The sequence below is a fragment of the Elgaria multicarinata genome, chromosome 13 (genome assembly GCF_023053635.1).
Source record: "Elgaria multicarinata webbii isolate HBS135686 ecotype San Diego chromosome 13, rElgMul1.1.pri, whole genome shotgun sequence".
NCBI lineage: Eukaryota > Metazoa > Chordata > Lepidosauria > Squamata > Anguidae > Elgaria > Elgaria multicarinata.
Window position 1 is genome coordinate 13,516,039 of NC_086183.1, and position 19,303 is coordinate 13,535,341.

The window sequence follows — 19,303 nt, forward strand, 5'->3', positions numbered from 1 at the left end:
CCCTAAAGAAACACAGTCACTTTAGGGACCGCGTACGGTATCTTAAAGGATTATTTTATCCAAACCTCCAACTTGCCCTGTATTCTGAGTGCTGGTGTTTTTTTTTGTTGTTGTTTTTTCCCCATTTATTGTCAGTTTTGGAACGAAAGATTTCAATGCGAAAGCCCAGAGAGGAGCTCATAAAAAGAGGGGTTCTGTTGGAAGACCCTGAACAGGGTGAGTTTACCCCCTTGTCTTCCTCTGTGTACCCTCCATTGCCAATTCCGACTCTCCGATAAACCCCACCTTTGGCATCCCATGCTTGTGTGCACGCACACAGACACCCCCCCCACTCAGTCTGCCCCATCCCTCCTTCCTCCCCCTTTGTTAAATGTGATCCTGTCCTTGTCTGCCCTTTGAACGTTTTCACGATGGGCTCTGCGTCTTCCTGGGGGTGGAGGTGGAAAAAGAGGTGTTATTGGTTTCCTTCCCTTCCTCTGCCAAGATACTATGTGGTACTTAGGCTGAGATAAATAATAATAATAATAATAATAATAATAATAATAATAATAATAATAATAATAATAATTTTGTACCCGCCTCTTCCTTTGGATCGAGGTGGGGAACAACATTAGTACAGGAATCAACACATCTTAAAAAACTCTTGATTTTTCATTGTCTGGGTAGGCCTGCCGGAAAAGGCTAGTCTTCAAAGCTGCCTTAAAATCACATAGAGAGTTAATTTTACGAATCTTGTCCAGCAGGCCATTCCACAATCCAGGGGCGACAGAAGAAAAGGTCCTCTGGGAAACTGATGTCAGCCTAGTTTTGGTGATGACTTGATGACTTGCCACCTGGTGGAACTTTGTGGCTGAGGCTTCAGCTTGATTTCCCCATGTACAAGGCAGTGCAGAAGAGCAGTAATTTAGTGCTGGAGCACATGTTTTGCATGTGGAAGGTGCCATGTTGAATACCCGGCGTTGCTGGGTTGCTCTGGGGACCCCCCCCCCCCCCCGCCAATCAGTATAGACCAGGAGTGTTGAACCTCTTTCACCTCGAGGGCCAAATTCTGTTTTGGACAAGCTCTCGGGGCCCCGCATTCCAATGGTGGAAGAAGCAGGGCCAAAATACCTAAAATAACCAGCATATTTTAGCTTCAAGCTCTATCTGCCAGTAACTAAAGCCATCGAAGAGGTATTTCAAGCCTCTTGAACTGCACAAAAGATGGGAAAACCACCAAACAGTTAGTGGTGGTTGGGGGGAAAGGGTGGGGGGAAAGGGGTGGGGCGTTTTCGGGGACCTTGGACCTTTGCATTTGGGCCCCCCGGACCTGAGATTCTACACCCCTGGTGTAGACAGTGCTGAACTAGATGGTTCATTGGTCTGACTCCTGTAAGGCAACTTCTTGCGTTCTAAGCCAGATGCTCTAGGCCACTGTTCCCAGTGATGGCTACTTGGCTGCAACACTGCCTTAGTGGTGATCAGCTTATTGGAGGCAGAATGTTCTGAAGCCAACAGGACTAGAAAAAGCTTAGCCTCCTGCCCCCAGCCCCCCCCCCCCCCAAATCCTAGACTGAAGGACAATCCAAGGAGGAAGCTATGTAGAGTTGTATTCTGGGAGTCCTCACTCATACCTGCAAACTCTAGTTTTTCATCTACCATCACTTTCTCCCACCCCCACCAACTCCCCCTCCCGGCTCAGGCAGATGTGTCCCCATGCACCCAGCCCCCCTGTTGCTAGTTCTCTTTACCTTTACAATCGTCTGCAGGAAATACATCACGCTGCTGGCTGGGCTCACCGTGTTATTGCTTTTCCTCCAGCTGGAAATTGTCACCTCTGTCCTGTGCCAAGGGGAAAAGACATCCTGTTCGGAGATGAGTGGAATTTTGCAAGGAGCGAGCTGGGGGGGTATTTTGCACACGATCGGGGAGCTGAATTGAAGCAGTTGCCCCTGGCACCCCGTAGAGTACTTAGCATAATGGTTCATCCACCCCTGCCCACAGGAAAAAAGTAGAGGAGGAAATTCCCTTTCTTCTCTGCTCCCCAGCAGGCTCAGCCCTCAATCTTCCTTCTCGTCTTATTAGTTTATTATTTATTTATTTATTTATTTAAAATTTGTACATCCTGTCTTTTTGCCTAAGGCTTTGTTCCTTAGCTCTAAGCGAAAATATGCTGGTATTTTGGCCTCCAAGTTTGCTGACAGTAAATAAAAATAAACACAAGATTATTGCTGTGTCGTTGTCGTTTTTAACACAGCAGAGGCTTAAGAAGCCTCTAGGCTGGACAAGGATGGAAAATGTCTAGTGCCCGGATCTTAGTTGTTGCTGTCTGTCTATCCTCTCATACTGAAGTAGAGCTGGCTGGAGGGGAAGAAAGATCGTGGTGATGTCACTGATGGGGCTGAGCGCGCCGTTCCTGCTGGGTTTGCTCCCACCCTGCCTGTAGATGCAACTGAGTGCATGAACAGCATTTGGCAAATTGGGAGGCTCAGAAGCAGAGTTTCCTTGGCACTTCATGGCCTCATCATCTCTTAGCCTTTGTACTGCAGGCCCCTCCTGGCAATCCAGTTTGAGAGGGATGCTAAATGTGGCAAGGGAGGAGACCTTTGAGTGGAACTCTCTCTAACGTTCACCATGAGCCTCTTTGCATTGAGGGGAAGGGGTGGGATCGCATTGAGCCTCTCCAATCCAGAGACCAGTGTAGCTGCTGTGACCTGGCAGGTGTCTCTTACATTCCCTTGCCTTAGGACAGAGGTGTGCTGCCTTTTTGGCCCTGAGGGCCACATGGGGGTGGGGCTTCCACATGCACACCCATCCATGCGTATCCATGCACATGCAGTCAACGTACACTCGCATGTGCATGCATGCCTGGGATTTCTGTTGCTGGCGCAAGCAAGGGAATCCCAGAGACTGAGGATAGGGAAGGGATTCCCTTGCTAGCCGTAGTGCCCGTGTGGGAAATCCAAGCAATGCCACTGTACTTTTTCCAGTGGCAGAAAATGCAGTGGAGGCGGGATCTGGTGGGCTGCCAGAAATGGCTTGGTAGGTTTGCCTGTCGGAGGACCTCATTTTCCTTCTGTAGGAATAAAAGTTGTTATATTTTGTGTGAAGGGAATGGGCTTGAAGCCTTCCCAGATCTGCAATTGCCTGGCTAATGTGGCAGACTATGGCTGGGTTCCCACAACACGCTAACCCACACTCAGTGGTTGAGTGTGGGTTGTTGTTGAACTATTGATCGTTGTGGAATCTTGGGGGTTTTGTGTTGCCTGAACGCAGTGCATTTTCCGCAGGGTGGCTTGTTAACCACCCCGAACAACTTGACAACAAGCCGTGGGTTCTCAAGGTGGCTTGTCTGCGAAAAATAAAACACACTGCATGGTTGACAAGATACCCTGCGGAAAATGTGCTACATTCAGACAACATAACTCACAGTTCAACAACCAGCCACTCTCAACTTCTGAGTGTGGGTTAGTGTGTTGTGCGAACCTAGGCTGTGACTGCTTCCAGACATGTGGCTCTTAAGCAATACCCAATAATCACTCTTCTGTTGTAAGCTACAAGAGGAATTGCAATTGACTTTCCACACTGTCATTCCAGACATGCATTCTGTGTTCAGTCACAAAGCTGGGATAAGGAGGGCACTTTGTACTCCTTCCTGCTTTGAACTTATTTATTTTATTTATTTATTTAAAACATGTGTATCCCGCCCTATATCATTAAGATCTCAGGGTGGCGTACAGATAAAAGCATACAGTATAAAACAGTAAATATACGCAGCTAAAAACAAATTAAACCATGAACCAAGTTAAAACCATATATAATTTAAAAGGAGTAAAAACAATTAGTTAAAACTATGTGCCATCTTAGTGAATTTAACCATTAAGGACTTTGTTAAAAAGCCATGTTTTCACTTGGCACCGGAATAAAATCGGCGTTGGTGCTAGTTGGGCCTCCAAGGGGAGGGAATTTCACAGTCGGGGTGCCACAATAGAGAAAGCCCTCTCCCTTGTCCCATCATAGTGTATGTGTCGTGCTGGTGGGATGCGGAGAAGGGCTCCTCCAACAGATCTCAAGTCTTGGGCAGGCAACTTATCTTCCAGTGCACTTTCCCGGGTACTGCCATGTTCCTTCATCCTATTCATGTTGGTTTTAATCTGCCAAAGAAAGGAAAGGAACCTCTCGTGCAAGTACTGAGTCATTACTGACTCTTGGAGGGACGCCAGCTTTCGCTGACATTTTCTTGGCAGGCTTTATAGCGGGGTGGTTTGCCGTTGCCTTCCCTGGCCATTATTACCTTTCCCCCAGCTAATTGGGTACTCATTTTACCGACCTCAGGAGGATGGAAGGCTGAGTCGACCCGAGCCGGCTGCCTGAGAACCAGCTTCCGCTGGGATCGAACTCAGGCCGTGGGGAGAGTTTCAGCTGCAGAAACTGCTGCTTTACCGCTCTGCGCCACACGAGGCTATGCTTAATCTGCCAAGAACATATTAATTGACTGTTTCCTACCCCTAATAATAATTTCAAATGCTCATTTCTTCTAGCTCTCTCACCAGCTTTCAGTTTTAGAACCCATCAAATGTCAGAGGCTTTTTGCTCTGTATTTGCAGGGCACTACATCAAAAAGCCACTGCCTTTATATCTTGCCAAGATAACTGACTGAACTGCTGCCTTCATTTCCTCCTTAAACAGAAGGATGCTGACAAATTGGAAGCAGGGGGAAAAAGTGCTGTGTAACGAAACAACCCCAAAACAGCCAGCCCAGAGCAGCAGCTGATGAAAATGGTTGCTAGTGAAAATTACAAACTGCTCATGTTTGCAGACTTGCATGATAACATTTGATAGCTAGGTTAAGGAGAGAAAGGTGAGCAAGGGCAAACCATTTTTAAACAGTTCAGATCTCCCAGACACTAGCACAGGGCCGGCCCTTCCATGAAGTAGGGTCAAGGTACTTGTCTCAGGTGGCAGAGCGGGAAGCGTGGCAAATTGCACGTAACCTCATGTGCGTGGGGACACATCAAGATCAGAAGAAGATAGCAACTTCAACCCTCCTCCCCACTCTCCTGCATGAGTCTGGGCATTTATTTATTTTCAATGGAGGAAGTTGAGAAGAAAAGGAAAACGAGACAGAAGGAAGGAAGCAATGTATGCATTCTTCAGTTTTGCTAGCTGGTGTCCCTGAATGTGTACTGCTTTTACTTAGAATAGTTGATGGCTCCTAGTCTTTTACTTAGAATAATGGAAGACTCCTAGGCTCTGTGGCTACATTAATCATGGTGTGACTACATTCCTTTGCGGTGTCCTATGTTGGTTCTTAATAAGCCAGGCCCTTGGCCTTTTGACTGTGTTGGAGAAAAATAGAGAATATGCCATACCAGCTTGGTTTGATATATTGTTAATTTCAAGGTATTATCCTTGCCCTGGACTTTTTTTTAAAAATGAGCCTCATAGAATTTTTGAGTTAGAAGGGACCTTAGAGATCATATATTCCAACCCCCTGCTTAATGCAGGAATCTCAGCTACAGCAATCCTGATAACCATCCAGCCTCTGTTTAAATTCCCCCAGGGAAGGGAAACCCACCACCTCTTGAGACTGATGCTTCCACTGTCAGCTCTTACTGTTAGGATGTTTCTCCTAATTTTTAGACAAAATCCCCTTCCCTGCATTTTCCACCCATCGGTTCTAGTCCTGCCTTTCTAATCCAGAGAAAAGAAAGCCAGGATACCCAACCATGTCTGTGTAGTTTACTTCCCAAACTGCAAATTAACCAGAAGCAAAGAGTTGTCCCTATGATGGGGAAATCATCCTGCCTGTCTTTCATCAGTCTTTATGAAATTGCATGCTTCTGTACTAAATAACCAAAGCTGCAACCCTAAATTCACTCTTTGGGGAAAAGTCTCGCTGTTCTATGCAATTTACTGAGTAGACTTGTGTAGGATGGCACTGAGACATTAAATCCAGCCCATGCATGGACCCTTAAGGCAGCTTACAAATCAAGACAAACTTTTATTATATATAGTATTTATTTATTTATTACATTTTTATACCATCCAATAGCCGAAGCTCTCTGGGCGGTTCACAAAAATTAAAACCAGGAAGAGCATAGTAAAACAACCAACAATCTAAAAACACAAATACAAAATACAATATAAAAAGCACAGCCAGGGTAAAACCACACAACAGAAATTGATATAGGTTAAAATACGGAATTAAAACAGCAAAGTTTAAATTTAAGTTAAATTAGGTGTTAAAATACTGAGAAAATAAAAAGGTCTTCAGCTGGCGACAGAAGGAGTACAGTGTAGGCGCCAGGCGAACCTCTCTGGGGAGCTCGTTCCACAGCCAGGGTGCCACTGCAGAGAAGGCCCTCCTCCTAGTAGCCACCTGCCTCACTTCCTTTGGCAGGGGCTCACGGAGAAGGACCTCTGTGGTCTACCAACCTGGTAACCCATCCACGCCGATGTGTTGAGCTGCAACTCCAACCATTATCCCCATTCACCTTGGCCAGTGCCCATGTGGTTGTGGAGTGATGGGAGTTGTAGTCCCAACACATTTGGAGGGCACCACGTTGGTTAATGCTGAGTTATCATGGAGGGAACGCAGGGATTGTAACGTGCTTCATTTTAATCCCTGTACAGATGGATCAGAAGTATTTCCCCCTTAACGGCACAACATAATATTTCAACATCATATTTAATAAACAGGAGGCGGTGGCTTCTTAGAACCTCAAGCCTCAGCCGTGATATTAGGAGGCCGGCCCTCAGCCGCAGCCTCAATGCTTTGGTTGGCAGGCCTGTTACTTCGTGGTACGTGCATAATTCTCCCTCTCTCCCTCTCTTCCTTCCTGGCCAGTTTTCCAACTTGATCTTCAGGTTTGTGCTTTGTTTGACATGTTCTTATTGAATTCTCTCTCTCTCTCTCTCTCCCGCCTCAACCCAAACAGACGGAGAAGAGCAAGACAAATTAAGCCACACTGCCTTGAAAAATGGGCATACTATTCCCATTGACTGTTCTGGGATCGGCAGCCTTGGACCTCTGGAGGAAGAGGCTGGGAAAAGATCAAGCCTTAGGAAGCCTGTTCCAGCAGAGGAGCCGAAGAGATGGCAAGGTGAGAAACTGAGCGGCAGGAGCGGGGTCTGTCTGAGAAATGTATTTTCCTAGCCGTCGGCTTCTTGTCACGAAGGCCCTGTCTTCAGTGCATACCCATCCACGGGGATTTCCTCACTCTAACACAAGCTCCTCACATCTTCTCTTCCAAAGGCCTGGCCCCACCCAGCTTATCTCTCCCATCACCAACCGGGCTGTCTCTTCCTGCCCACGCTGTGCTGGTGAATGCCAGACTTCATCTTGAACTCTGCCTTGGGAATCGGTACAAACGTCTTCATGATCTTTCTCCCATGCAATGAATAAAGTATCTGCCAAGACTTTCAGGACAAGGTCCCCACCTTTCAGTCCCACCCTATTTCCATGGAGAATGGTTTCATGAGAAATCAGGAACCTCTGGAATATGGGGCTCTTGGTCGGTGGAAACAGGGACTGGGAGCTGTGGAGAAGCTCCGCTTCTGGACCACCAGAAGCCACTTTGAAACCATCATAGTATAGTTGAGTTGGAAGGGGCCTATAACGCCACTGAGTCCAACCCCCTGCTCAATGCAGGAACCCACCTTAAAGCATACCTGATACATGGCCTCTTGAAGGACTCTAGGGTGGGAGAGCCCACGACCTCCCTAGGTTATTGGTTCCATTGCCATACTGCTCTAACAATCAGTTAGTTTTTCCTGATGTCCATCCGGAATTGGGCTTCCTGTAACTTGAGCCCGTTATTCCGTGTCTTGTACTCTGGGATGATCGAGAAGATGTCCTGGCCCTCCTCTGGGTGACAACCTTTCAAGTCCTTAAAAGAGTGCTATCATGTCTCCCCCTCTGTCTTCTCTGGGCTAAACATGCCCAGTTCTTTCAGTCTCTCCTCATAGGGCTTTGTTTCCGGACCCTTGATCATCCTCGTTGCCCTCCTCTGAACAGGCTCCCTTCCAAACTCAGAACCTTTAGCAGACTGTACATGTTCTCTTAAAATATGCTTCAAGTGCAGCCATCTATTTCAAATGGAAGGGGCTGTGGCTCAGTGTGACAGAGCACCTGCTTTGTATACAGAACCCCCAAGTTCAATCCCCGGCATCTCCAGGTAGGGCTGGAAAAAAAATCCGGTCTGAAATTCTGGAAAGTCACTTCCAGTTAGTGTCAACAATATTGGGCTAGATCAGGGGTAGACAACATGCAGCCCATTGCCTTCCGCTGTGGCCCCTACTACCCCAAATTCGGGGGGGGGGGAATTTCCCTGAAAACCAGGGTGCCTGGAGTGGCTACAGAGTGTCAAAAGGGCCAAAAGTAGTTTGATTGCAAGCTAAATTTCACCCTTTTAGCGCTCCATTGCAAGCTGCTTTTTCAGCCTCCGCTTGCTCTGGCTCAGAAAATAGTGTGGTGAGAAGGACGCCCAGTATGTGCCACTGCTTGCTTACTCACTGACTCGCCGCCTGTCAAGCAAGCAGGAGCACTGATGAGAAAGAGAAGGAAGAGGAAGAGCAGCTGGTGACGATGGCAGTGAGAATGTAGATTCACTGATGGAGGGGGACCATGGGGGGGGTGTCTTTTCCAAAGGCCCTCAAAAACCTGGCGCTGTCCATCTCTTTCTTCTACCAGCCCTTTCACTCACCTGCATGGAACTCCTTGTCGCCTCTGGCTACCAGGCTGTTTTATAAAATCAGAGAACTCCTGCTTACATTAAGAACATCAGAACATCAGGGGTGCCCTGCTGGATCAGGCCAAGGGTCCATCTAGTCCAGCACTCTGTTTGCACAGTAGCCAATCAGCCATCGGCCAGGGATGAACAAGCAGGACATGGTGCAACAGCACCCTCCCGCCCATGTTCCCCAGCAACTGGTGCTGTGGTACCCGTTCCGAAAGGGTAGCCATGTTAAGGTACTAAATGCAGGAGCTGGATCCTGTTACCGCTTGAGATCCCTGTCATATAGACATGAGAACATAAGAGGAGCCCGGCTGGATCAGTCCAAGGGTCCATCTAGTCCAGCGTTCCGTTCACACAGTGGCCAACCAACTCTTGACAAGGAACCCACAAACAGATGGAACAGCAGCCTCCCTCCCATGTTCCCCAGCAGCTGGAGGATATAGGCTTACTGCCTCTGATACTGGAGGTAGCACATAGCCATCTGGACTAATAGCCATCGATAGCCTTCTCCGCCAAGAATTTATCCACCCCCCATTTAAAGCCATCCAAATTGGTGGCCTTCACTACGTCAGACCTGCAGGGCGTTTCAGCCTTTACTGGTCCCCGCTGTTCCATATGGCTGGCAGAGACCACTGAGGATGGTGACAGCTAGACCGTCTGTGCTGGCTTCCCAAGCTCCCTGTAGAACCATCCTGGGCACCTCCTTTCCCCTTGGAACTTAGCAGTGCCTGGTCAGGAGTACAAATGCTGCCATCTGAAGATGCAGCTTAGTCTGTGGTGTGTGACACCTTACGATTATCTGGTTTATAATGGTGTAAGCTTTTGTAGACACTCCTCTATTTTGTTAGAGACAGAAAGTCATAATATATAATTAGTTAGTTATGGCAGGAACCTTCATAGGCAATGGGTGCTGCGGACCTCTCTTCATAGGCTTGTAATGAAGCACAGTGAATTATCTACAAGGGGCACAGGAAAGTACTTCATAAAACATCTGGCTCGTCTAAAAATACAATGGTCTGGGGAACCTCTGGGGGTCCAGGAGCCACAATACCTGACGGAACGCCTCTCCCGACATGAACCTATCCGTACACTGCGCTCAATATCTAAGGTCCTCCTCTGAGTGCCTCCTCCGAGGGAAGCTCGGAGGATGGCAACAAGGGAGAGAGGGCTTTTTTAGTGGTGGCCCCCCAATTCTGGAATGATCTCCCCAATGAGGCTCGCCTGGCACCAACACTCTTATTTTTTCAGCGCCAGGTCAAGACTTTTCTCACAGGCATTTAAGAGCATTTAACAACGCTGAGTTTGTTTGTTTTTATGTTTTTGATGGTTTTAAATTTTGTATACTTTTTTAATGTTCACTGTTTTTAACTTTTGTAAACCGCCCAGAGAGCTTTGGCCATGGGGCGGCATATAAATGTAATAAATAAATAAATAAATAAATAAATAAATAAATAAATAAATAAATAAATAAATAAATTTCCCGCTCTCCCTGGAATCTGCTGGGGATTGCACCCCCTGCCACCACAATTGCTGCTGCCATGCCACCAAAATTTGGTGGTGCGGTGGTGACCCCTTGCATTTTCCCTTTCAAGCAAGGTGTGCCTTGTTTTAAAGGAGATGTGTGCGTTTTTGATGCTCCTGCTGCATCACTTAACTTTCAGTGGCAAATTGTGTGTGTGTGTGTGTGTGTGTCGGGGGGGGGGATGGCATCAGCAGGGGCTGCAAAAAAGTCTGGGTGGCTGATATGCGGCCTGTGGGTTGCTTGCCCCTGATCCTAGTGGAAGGAAGGGTGCCCTGATAGTCTGCTCTAGGCGTTGCCGTAATACTGTTTCCTTGAAATGTTTCTTCGCAGGCACCTCCAGTTCAGAAGTGGAGCATCATCCCGATCCCCATGCTCCGAAGCAGCCTTTGCTTCCTCCCAAACGGCCTTTGTCGTCCTCTTCCCAGGAGACGAGCGAGGTGCAGCCGAGGGATCTTGGCCCTGCCGGCCACGCTGCTAGGACAGTGCCTTCCTCCACAGCTGCAGCTTCCCCTGGCACAGCGAAAGGGGTCAATTTTTCCACTGCTCCCTCTCCAGCCCCCAGGACTGTGCCCTCTGCTCTCATGAATGCTCACACTACTGCTGCCCCAAATGCCGCCCACGTGACGTCTGCCAAGCAGCCCCCTGTCCCGCCTCCCAAGCCAGTGAACAGGAATAGCAACCCTTTAATGGGTAAGTGGCTCTTCTTTGCATCATTTCTTTGCCAAGTCTTTCCTTAATTACTTCTTTAAATGATATCAGAGGCCCTTCTCTTGGGCCCACCACTATCACAGTGGGAACGCGGGAGAGGGCTTTCTCGGTGGCTGCCCCAGGGCTCTGGAACTCCCTTCCCAGGGAAACTAGACGGGCTCCCTCCGTGGTGTGTTTCCAGAGGCAAGCTCAAATATTTATTCCGGCAGGCCTTTGGGGAGTACTCTGGACCTTTGTTAATTCATTGTTTATATATTGGGTTGTTTTTAATTATTCATATTTTAAATGTTTTTTTAAATGTTTTTTAAGCTTGTTTAATTATAGTTTTAATTTTTGTATATCTCTATTTGGTTTAACTGTACATGTTTTAATTTGTAAGGCTGCCTTGAGTCCCAGTTTTGGGGAAAAGGTGGGAAATAATAATAATAATAAGAAGAAGTAGTTCAGTGTGGATTGGGAAGGATGTCTAAAGGCATTTTCACAATTGACCTCAAAAATGGCTTGATCAATTTTCCACTTAATACTAGTGCATTATTTATTTTTTATTTATTTATTGCATTTCTATACCGCCCAATAGCCAAAACTCCCTGGGTGGTTCACAAAAACTAAAACCATTCAAAGTATAAAAGAAACAATATAAAAACATGATATAAAATACACATTAAAAACTGATTAAAAACATACCATACATGATTAAAACATCCTTAAAACATTCTAAAAATTCACTGGATAGGCCTGCCGGAATAGATCAGTCTTTATTGCTTTTTTAAATTCTAAAAGACTGTCATGTTGACGAATCTCCTCCGGCAGGCCATTCCACAGTCTGGGAGCAGTGGAAGAAAAGGTCCTCTGGGTAATTTTTTTAGAATGTAAGCCTGAGGGTAGGGACTGTCTTCTTTATTGATACATTGTGAGCCGCTCCGAGAGCCTTTTGGCTGAGGTGCAGGATAAAAATAAAAATAAAAAAATAAATAAAACAATTGTTAATCTAGATTTTGCTAGCTGAAGTAGATTCTTCCCAGAGGACCTGAGTGTGCAGGGTGGATTGTACAGGAGAATGGGATCCCACAGGTAGCCTGGACCCAAACCATGTAGGGCTTTAAAAGTAATAACCAACACTTTGTACTTCGCCTGGAAACTAATCGGCAGCCAGTGAAGAGATTTTTAAACTGGTGTAATGTGGTCACCCCTAGCTGTACCAGTGACCAGCCTGGCTGCCATATTTTGGACTAATTGAAGTTTCTGGACTAGGCACAGAGGTAGCCCCATGTAGAGCGCATTGCAGAAGTCGAGCCTCGAAGTTACCAGCATGTGCACTACCGTTTTTAGGTCTTCCAACTCTAGGAAGGGGCGCAGCTGGCATATCATGTCTGTTAGTTCGTAAGTATCCACCCATCTGCTGCTGTTATGAGAAGTCAAGTATTCATCAACTCTGTGGTCATGATAGAAAATTGTGGAGTGGGGGGTCAGTGGTAATGGGCTTCAGAGCATGGAGAAGGTGCATCAATTAGTACATTCCAAATGACATTTAAGGATCCACTTCCTTCTGGAACCTCAGTTCAGTGTATGCAATAGATTATATTACAGTAGTCCACAAATGCTGCCAAAGAGGCTGAAAGGCGTTCTTAACATCCTTTGTGAAAACATTCCAAGGGCCAATTTTTATTTTTAGCAGATTTCTCTTGGATTGTTGCCCAAGAGCAAGTCTCATATATATATCGATGACAAATCAGCGGACGGGTTGCAGCAAAACCAGAGTCCTTTTGCACTAACATATTTGCTGTGGCTTAAGCTTTTGTGAGCCAAGAGTCCACTTTATCAGATGCATGAAGGGTTGTGAGGCTGAGTTACAGGAAGTGCTTTGCCTATTCAAAACTAATTGGGAGTAAACCGATTTACTTTTCTGAATGGATCTGGTTTGCATTTGTGCCCTGCATAGTCATGGGTCACACCCTCTATTTATTTATTTACAACAAAATCTATGATTTTGGAGCAGTGAACAGCAGATAGGATAAAAGAAAAAAAACCCCTCTATATTAAAATAATTACTGTTTTTAAAAAAGAAAACCAAATTCTGATACAACCACGGCTGGTCACTCAAGGAAGTCTTCCTGAAATAACAGTGTTTTCAGGAGGTGCCGGGAACAATACAACGTTGGTACCTGCCTGGCAGCCAAAGGCAGGGCATTCCATCTCTCATTTTGCTGGGCCTTCCAAGCTTCCTTACTTCTATCTGTACCTCTGTTGTAAATATTTTAGGAGACATTTCCAAAACCAACTTTAACACAGTACTGAAATGGTTAAATTGGAGTGTGTAAGACCCATCATGGTTTATAAAGTGTGTGTGTGTGTGAGAGAGAGAGAGAGAGTCTAAAGCCTCCAAGGCCTGTATTCTTCAATAGGTGGCCCTCCAGGGCAACGTTAGGACTATTGAGCCGCTGTAATTGGCCACATGTGATGCTCCTTCCATGCCATACAACAGAGGTTTCCTGTAGGAACTCTCAGAGAATCATAGAATAGCAGAGATGGAAGGGGCCTATAAGGCCACCGAGTCCAACCCCCTGCTCAATGCAGGAATCCACCCTAAAGCATCCCTGACAGATGTTTGTCCAGCTGCCTCTTGAAGGCCTCTAGCGTGGGAGAGCCCACAACCTCCTTAGGTTACGGGTTCCATTGTCATACTGCTCTAACAGTCAGGAAGTTTTTTCTGATGTCCAGCTGGAATCTGGCTTCTTGTAACTTGAGTCCATTATTCCGTGTCCTGCACTCTGGGAGGATCGAGAAGAGATCCTGGCCCTCCTCTGTGTGACAGCCTTTTAAGTATTTGAAGAGTGCTCTCATGTCTCCCCTCAATTTTCTCTTCTCCAGGCTAAACATGCCCAGTTCTTTCAGTCTCTCTTCATAGGGCTTTGTTTCCAGACCCTGATCATCCTGGTTGCCCTCCTCTGAACACGCTCCAGCTTGTCTGCATCCTTCTTGAATTGTGGAGCCCAGAACTGGATGCAATACTCTAGATGAGGCCTAACCAGGCCGAATAGAGAGTAACCAGTACCTCATGTGATTTGGAAGCTATACTTCTATTAATGCAGCCCAAAATAGCATTTGCCTTTCTTGCAGCCACATCACACTGTTGGCTCATATTCAACTTGCAATCTACAACAATTCCAAGATCCTTCTCGTTTGTTGTATTGCTGAGCGAAGTATCCCCCATCTTGTAACTGTACATTTGGTTTCTATTTCCTAGATGTATTAAATTTCATTCTGTTGTTTTCAGCCCAACACTTCAGCCTATCAAGATCACTTTGAACTTTTTTTCTGTCTTCCAGGGTATTAGCTATCCCACCCAATTTTGTGTCATCTGCAAATTTGATAAGCGTTCCCTGCATCTCCTCATCCAAATCATTAATACAAATGTTGAATAGCACTGGGCCCAGGACTGAGCCCTGCGGTACCCCACTTGTTACCTCTCCCCAGTTTGAGAAGGTTCCATTGATAAGCACTCTTTGTGTCCGATTCTGTAGCCAACTGTGAATCCACCTAATAGTTGTTCCATCTAGCCCACTTTTAGCTAGTTCGTTAATCAGAATGTCATGTGGTACTTTGTCAAAAGCTTTGCTGAAGTCAAGATATATGACGTCCACAGCATTCCCACAGTCCACAAGGGAGGTTACCCGATCAAAAAATGAGATCAAATTAGTCTGACGCGATTTGTTCCTGACAAATCCATGTTGGCTTCTAGTAATCACTGCATTGATTTCAAGGTGTTTACAGATTGTCTTCTTTATAATCTGTTCCAGAATTTTCCCAGGGTTGGATGTCAGACTGACTGGTCTGTAGTTCCCAGGTTCCTCCTTTTTACCCTTTTTGAAGATAGGGACAACGTTAGCCCTCCTCCAGTTGTCCAGCACCTCACCTGTCTTTCATGATTTTACAAAGATAATAGACAAAGGTTCTGAGAGTTCTTCCGCTAGCTCCTTCATTACTCTAGGATGCAGTTCATCGGGCCCTGGAGATTTGAACTCATTCAAGGAAATTAGGTGTTCTCAAACTGCAATCCTGCCCCCTCAACTTCTGCTTCACTTTTTCCAGGGGGTCATAGACCAGCTTTTGGGAGAAGACTGAGCCAAATGTGGATGTGTGTGCCCTGTGCACAGCACCATTTGTCACAGGCTTGGTCTGGTCATGGAACAAAAGTACTGTTTTAACCCATAGGTTGTTCTCAGGTTGACATTCTTGAGTTGTTTCTCCCTCAACAACCCAGAGTCCGGCTTTGGATGTCTTGGAGAACAACCCAGAAACAGCTCGCTCACTTTTGTGCATTCCCAAACAACCCAAGGTTAATAAACCGTGGGTTGCTTAAACATGTGAACTGAGTCACTGTAAAATAGATTAATTGGATGCACAATCCATGTAACCTGTAAAATGCAAACATGACATGCGTAGTTCTCCCCCCTTCCCCCCCCCCCCCCCCGGTCTTCAATATGTCACATTGCAAGAATCTGCATTTGGCCCTGGGCCTCTTCTACGGCTAAACGTTGTGCATACACACTTCCCAAAGAAAAGTGTGTATCACTGTCATGTTGCAGGTACATGCAGGATGTATTCACTAATTAATGTAGTGCAAGAAGCAGCCGTTCATCTTGCAGGGTATTGAAGCTAAGAGTTTCATTTGACCTGGTGGCCTTTTATAGTTCCAGTTTCTGGTATTGATGGCTAGTTGGCAAAGGATCAGAATTCTAGTGTTTGAAAGTAGCTTGAGTCTTACCTTGTCCTTCTGTAATCATTTTAATCAGCTTCTAAAATTATGGTCTGCCCACATAACAATAATTACTTCCTCGGTTACATCGGACTTTATATAATGTAATATGATTAAATTTATGGTAAGTAGCTTGTCAGCGAAAATTATCTTGTACTCTTAACAACTGGCAGAAATAAACAGAGTCACTACACTGTGCAGTCGCAAAGCCATTTTAGCCACTGAGGACATGCTCAGTAGAGAGCTGCAGTCTAATCCTATATTCCAGTATGATACACACGTGCAAATACCTGTTTGATACATTCACACATTACATTTTTTAAGTGTACCCACAAGATGCTTTAAGCACACTCCCAAAAATGTGGCATGTCGAGCAAGTGTCCCTGATTTCGGGCGCTGTGCATTTCTATATTTGCTTTTAGGTTAGATCTGTTGGTTTGTGTCTGTTTGCTTTCAGCATGTGAAAAGGCAGACTTAGCTGATGGCAGATTTGATTTGATTTGATTGAGCTGCATCGGTGCCTCTTTAAACCACATCCTTCTGGGCCTTAATAGCATGGGATTGCAATGATTTGGGGGAAGAGGTTCAGAGTAAGGCTGTGTGAATCTGTCAAGGCTGATCTTGTTCGGGATAGAAGTGCTAGAAGTGTACAAAGTTATGCATGGTGTGGAGAATGTGGATAGGGAGACATCTTTTTTCCTCTCAAAATACTAGAACCTGATGGGGTCATCCCATGAAGCTGATTGGTGGGAGATCCAGGACAAATAAAAGGGAGGATTTCTTCACATAGCGCACAGTTAAATTATGGAACTCACTACCACAAGCTGTAGTGATGGCCACCAGTTTGGATGGCTTTAAAAGGGGGTTGGATAATTTCCTGGAAGAGAAGGCTATCCATGGCTACTAGTCCTGATGGCTATGTGCTACCTCCAGTATGAGAGGCAATAAGTCTAAATGCACCAACTGCCGGGGAACATGGGTGGGAGGGTGCTGCTGCACCATGTCCTGCTTTGTTGGTCCCTGGCCGACAGCTGCTTGATGAACAGAGTGCTGGACTAGATGGACCCTTGGTCTGATCCAGCAGGGCTCTTCTTAGGTTCTGAGATCTCCACCACTAGGCTTGTTCTGCCCTGGTTCCATGCGAGTTTTCCTCCCCGCACCCCAACTTTTGTACATGTGTTTGTGTGCCGTTCTCAAAATGTGTGCATTTTTGCTTTGTTCTGCGACGTACATCGCAAACTCAGAAATGTATGGATTTCCAATAGCAAATTTTGTTCAGGTCCACATTCAAGTTCTGGGAGGAACTATCAATGGCTACCTCCAGTATCAGAGGCAGTATGCTTATGTATACCAGTTGCTGGGGAACATGGGCAAGAGGGTGTTGCTGCTCTCATACCATGCTTGTGGGTTTCCCATAGGCAGCTGGTTGGCCCCTGCGTGAACATAACACTGGACTAGATGGACCCTTGGTCTGGTCCAGCAGGGCTCTTCTTATGTTCTTATTTATTTATTTATTTATTACGTTTATATACCACCCCACAGCTGAAGCTCTCTGGGTGGTTCACAAAAGTTAAAACAGTAAACATTAAAAAGTATACAAAATTTACAAACCATCAGAAACATAAAAACAAGAGTATAAAAACAACAGTATCCATTTTAAAAAACAACAGTTCTGGGGTCCATTAGAAAGCAAACTTAGCGTTGTCAAATGCTGTTAAATGCCTGGGAGAAGAGAAAAAGGCTTGACCTGGCGCCTGAAAGATAACAGCGTTGGCGCCAGGTGAGCCTCATCGGGGAGATCATTCCACAATTGGGGGGCCACCGCCGAAAAGGCCCTCTCCCTTGTTGCCATCCTCCAAGCTTCCCTCGGAGTAGGCACTCGGAGGAGGACCTTAGATGTTGAGCGCAGTGTATGGGTCGGTTCATGTCGGGAGAGACGTTCCGTCAGGTATTGTGGTCTCAAGCCATGTAGGGCTTTATAGGTTAAAACCAGCACCTTGAATTGGGCTCGGAAACGTATAGGCAGCCATTGCAAGCGGGCCATGAGGTGCAAATTGGCTAATCCCATATGAAAAACCAATGAATTTCTCATCCATCCCTAATTCAGGGCAGTGCTTGGGAGAAAGTATTGTAGCACAGGTCTGCTTTCTGCCATGTCACAAGTCTTCTTTCTGTCGGGCTATTAACTGTGGAGCTCGAACCAGGGCGGCACTGGCTACTGTTGTCTCTTTGCTCAGTTCAAAAGATCTACGAACTAAGCTGCTTCCCTGGTCTAATTGGAAATGCAACACCGTGGAGGAAAGAAAGGGAATGTAACCAATGACAGCAAGTTGCCATAAGGGCTTTAGGAAAGAATGTCTGTCGCCCTCGCGGCCTGGCAATGTGTAGGGAAGGGCCTCGCATGACACCTGTGGTTTGAGGGTGTGGAGACAAGGAGGAGTAAAATTGTAAGTGGATCTTGTGTGCCTGCACCTGTTTCTGCTCACCTGCTGAGAATCTGCAGTGGGAGCGTGATGTAGATTTCGCAATTTGCAACCCTTAGCGCTCATGTGCTTACATTGCAAAGTCTAGAGCGTGTTTGTTTCTGAACAAACAAGGCGACGAGAGGAGAAAGTTCTACACTGTCACATTTGCAGAGCTTTACCATATGATCGCGTAAGGGGTGGAGGGCATACATCTAAAGTAGCGAGAAGGAACTTGACAAGATAGCAGCCGCGATAGGTGTGTGTGTGTGTGTGTTTTGGGGGGCGAGGGATGGTGTTAAAATAGAACTCAAGAGATCAGAACAGATGGGTTCATCAAGGATCATGTGTATAATGATTGATCTTATTAAGAGATTTATAAACTGCCTTCCTGGGCACATTATCCTTACAAGGTGGTGTAAATAATAATAATAATAATAATAATAATAATAATAATAATAATAATAATAATAATAATAATATATTTCTTCCCCGCCTCTCCGATTGGATCGAGGCGGGGAACAACAGCAAGCATAAAATACATAAAATACTGATTAAAAACATGGTATACACTGTTTAAAACATCCTAAAAGCATCCTAAAAACATACTAAAATATCCTAAAATTCTACTGGATAGGCCTGCCAGAAGAGATCAGTCTTGATAGCTTTCTATCAATGCACAACAATCGTAATACATAAAACCATCAGAGCCATTAAAACGTCATTAAGATACTATAATTAATAAAAGGCGGACTGAAATAAAGATGTGTTGAGAGGTCTTTTGAAAACCAGCAGTGATGGGGCCATATGTACATCCTGGGGAAGGGCGTTACGCAAGTGCAGGGGCCACCACTGAAAAGGCACCTCGGAGCCCATTCCTACAAAATGGAGGATGGACTGGAGTGGGTGGTGAACGCAGGTTGGTTGGGAGCAGCCTGAACTCCTCCATTTTGTGGTTCAGAGCATCCAGTGCTTTCCTGAGCCTTTGCCGCAAGCGCTGCAACACCAGATCTTGACCAAGGCTTTGCGCGTTCTTCAGAGCAGCAAAACCAATCTTGCGCCCTTTAAACAGAGGACTCCTGCGATTTATTTTACCTTGATTTCGAGGTTAGTTGCAAGTGGAACAACCCACTCG

General features: G+C 45.9%; 1 protein-coding gene across 5 annotated transcripts in view; it reads left to right on the forward strand.

Moving 5' to 3' along the window:
- Nucleotides 1–19,303, forward strand: part of PHACTR4 (phosphatase and actin regulator 4) — a 127,231-nt gene that overhangs the window by 91,595 nt on the left and 16,333 nt on the right. For 4 of the 5 annotated variants that reach the window (XM_063140237.1, XM_063140239.1, XM_063140238.1 and 1 more), the window contains 3 exons: nt 136–216; nt 6,921–7,085; nt 10,573–10,932. In XM_063140237.1, the coding sequence (XP_062996307.1) occupies nt 136–216; nt 6,921–7,085; nt 10,573–10,932 (606 nt within the window). The remainder of the gene's footprint in view (nt 1–135; nt 217–6,920; nt 7,086–10,572; nt 10,933–19,303) is intronic. The other variant, XM_063140240.1, reaches the window with a different exon arrangement.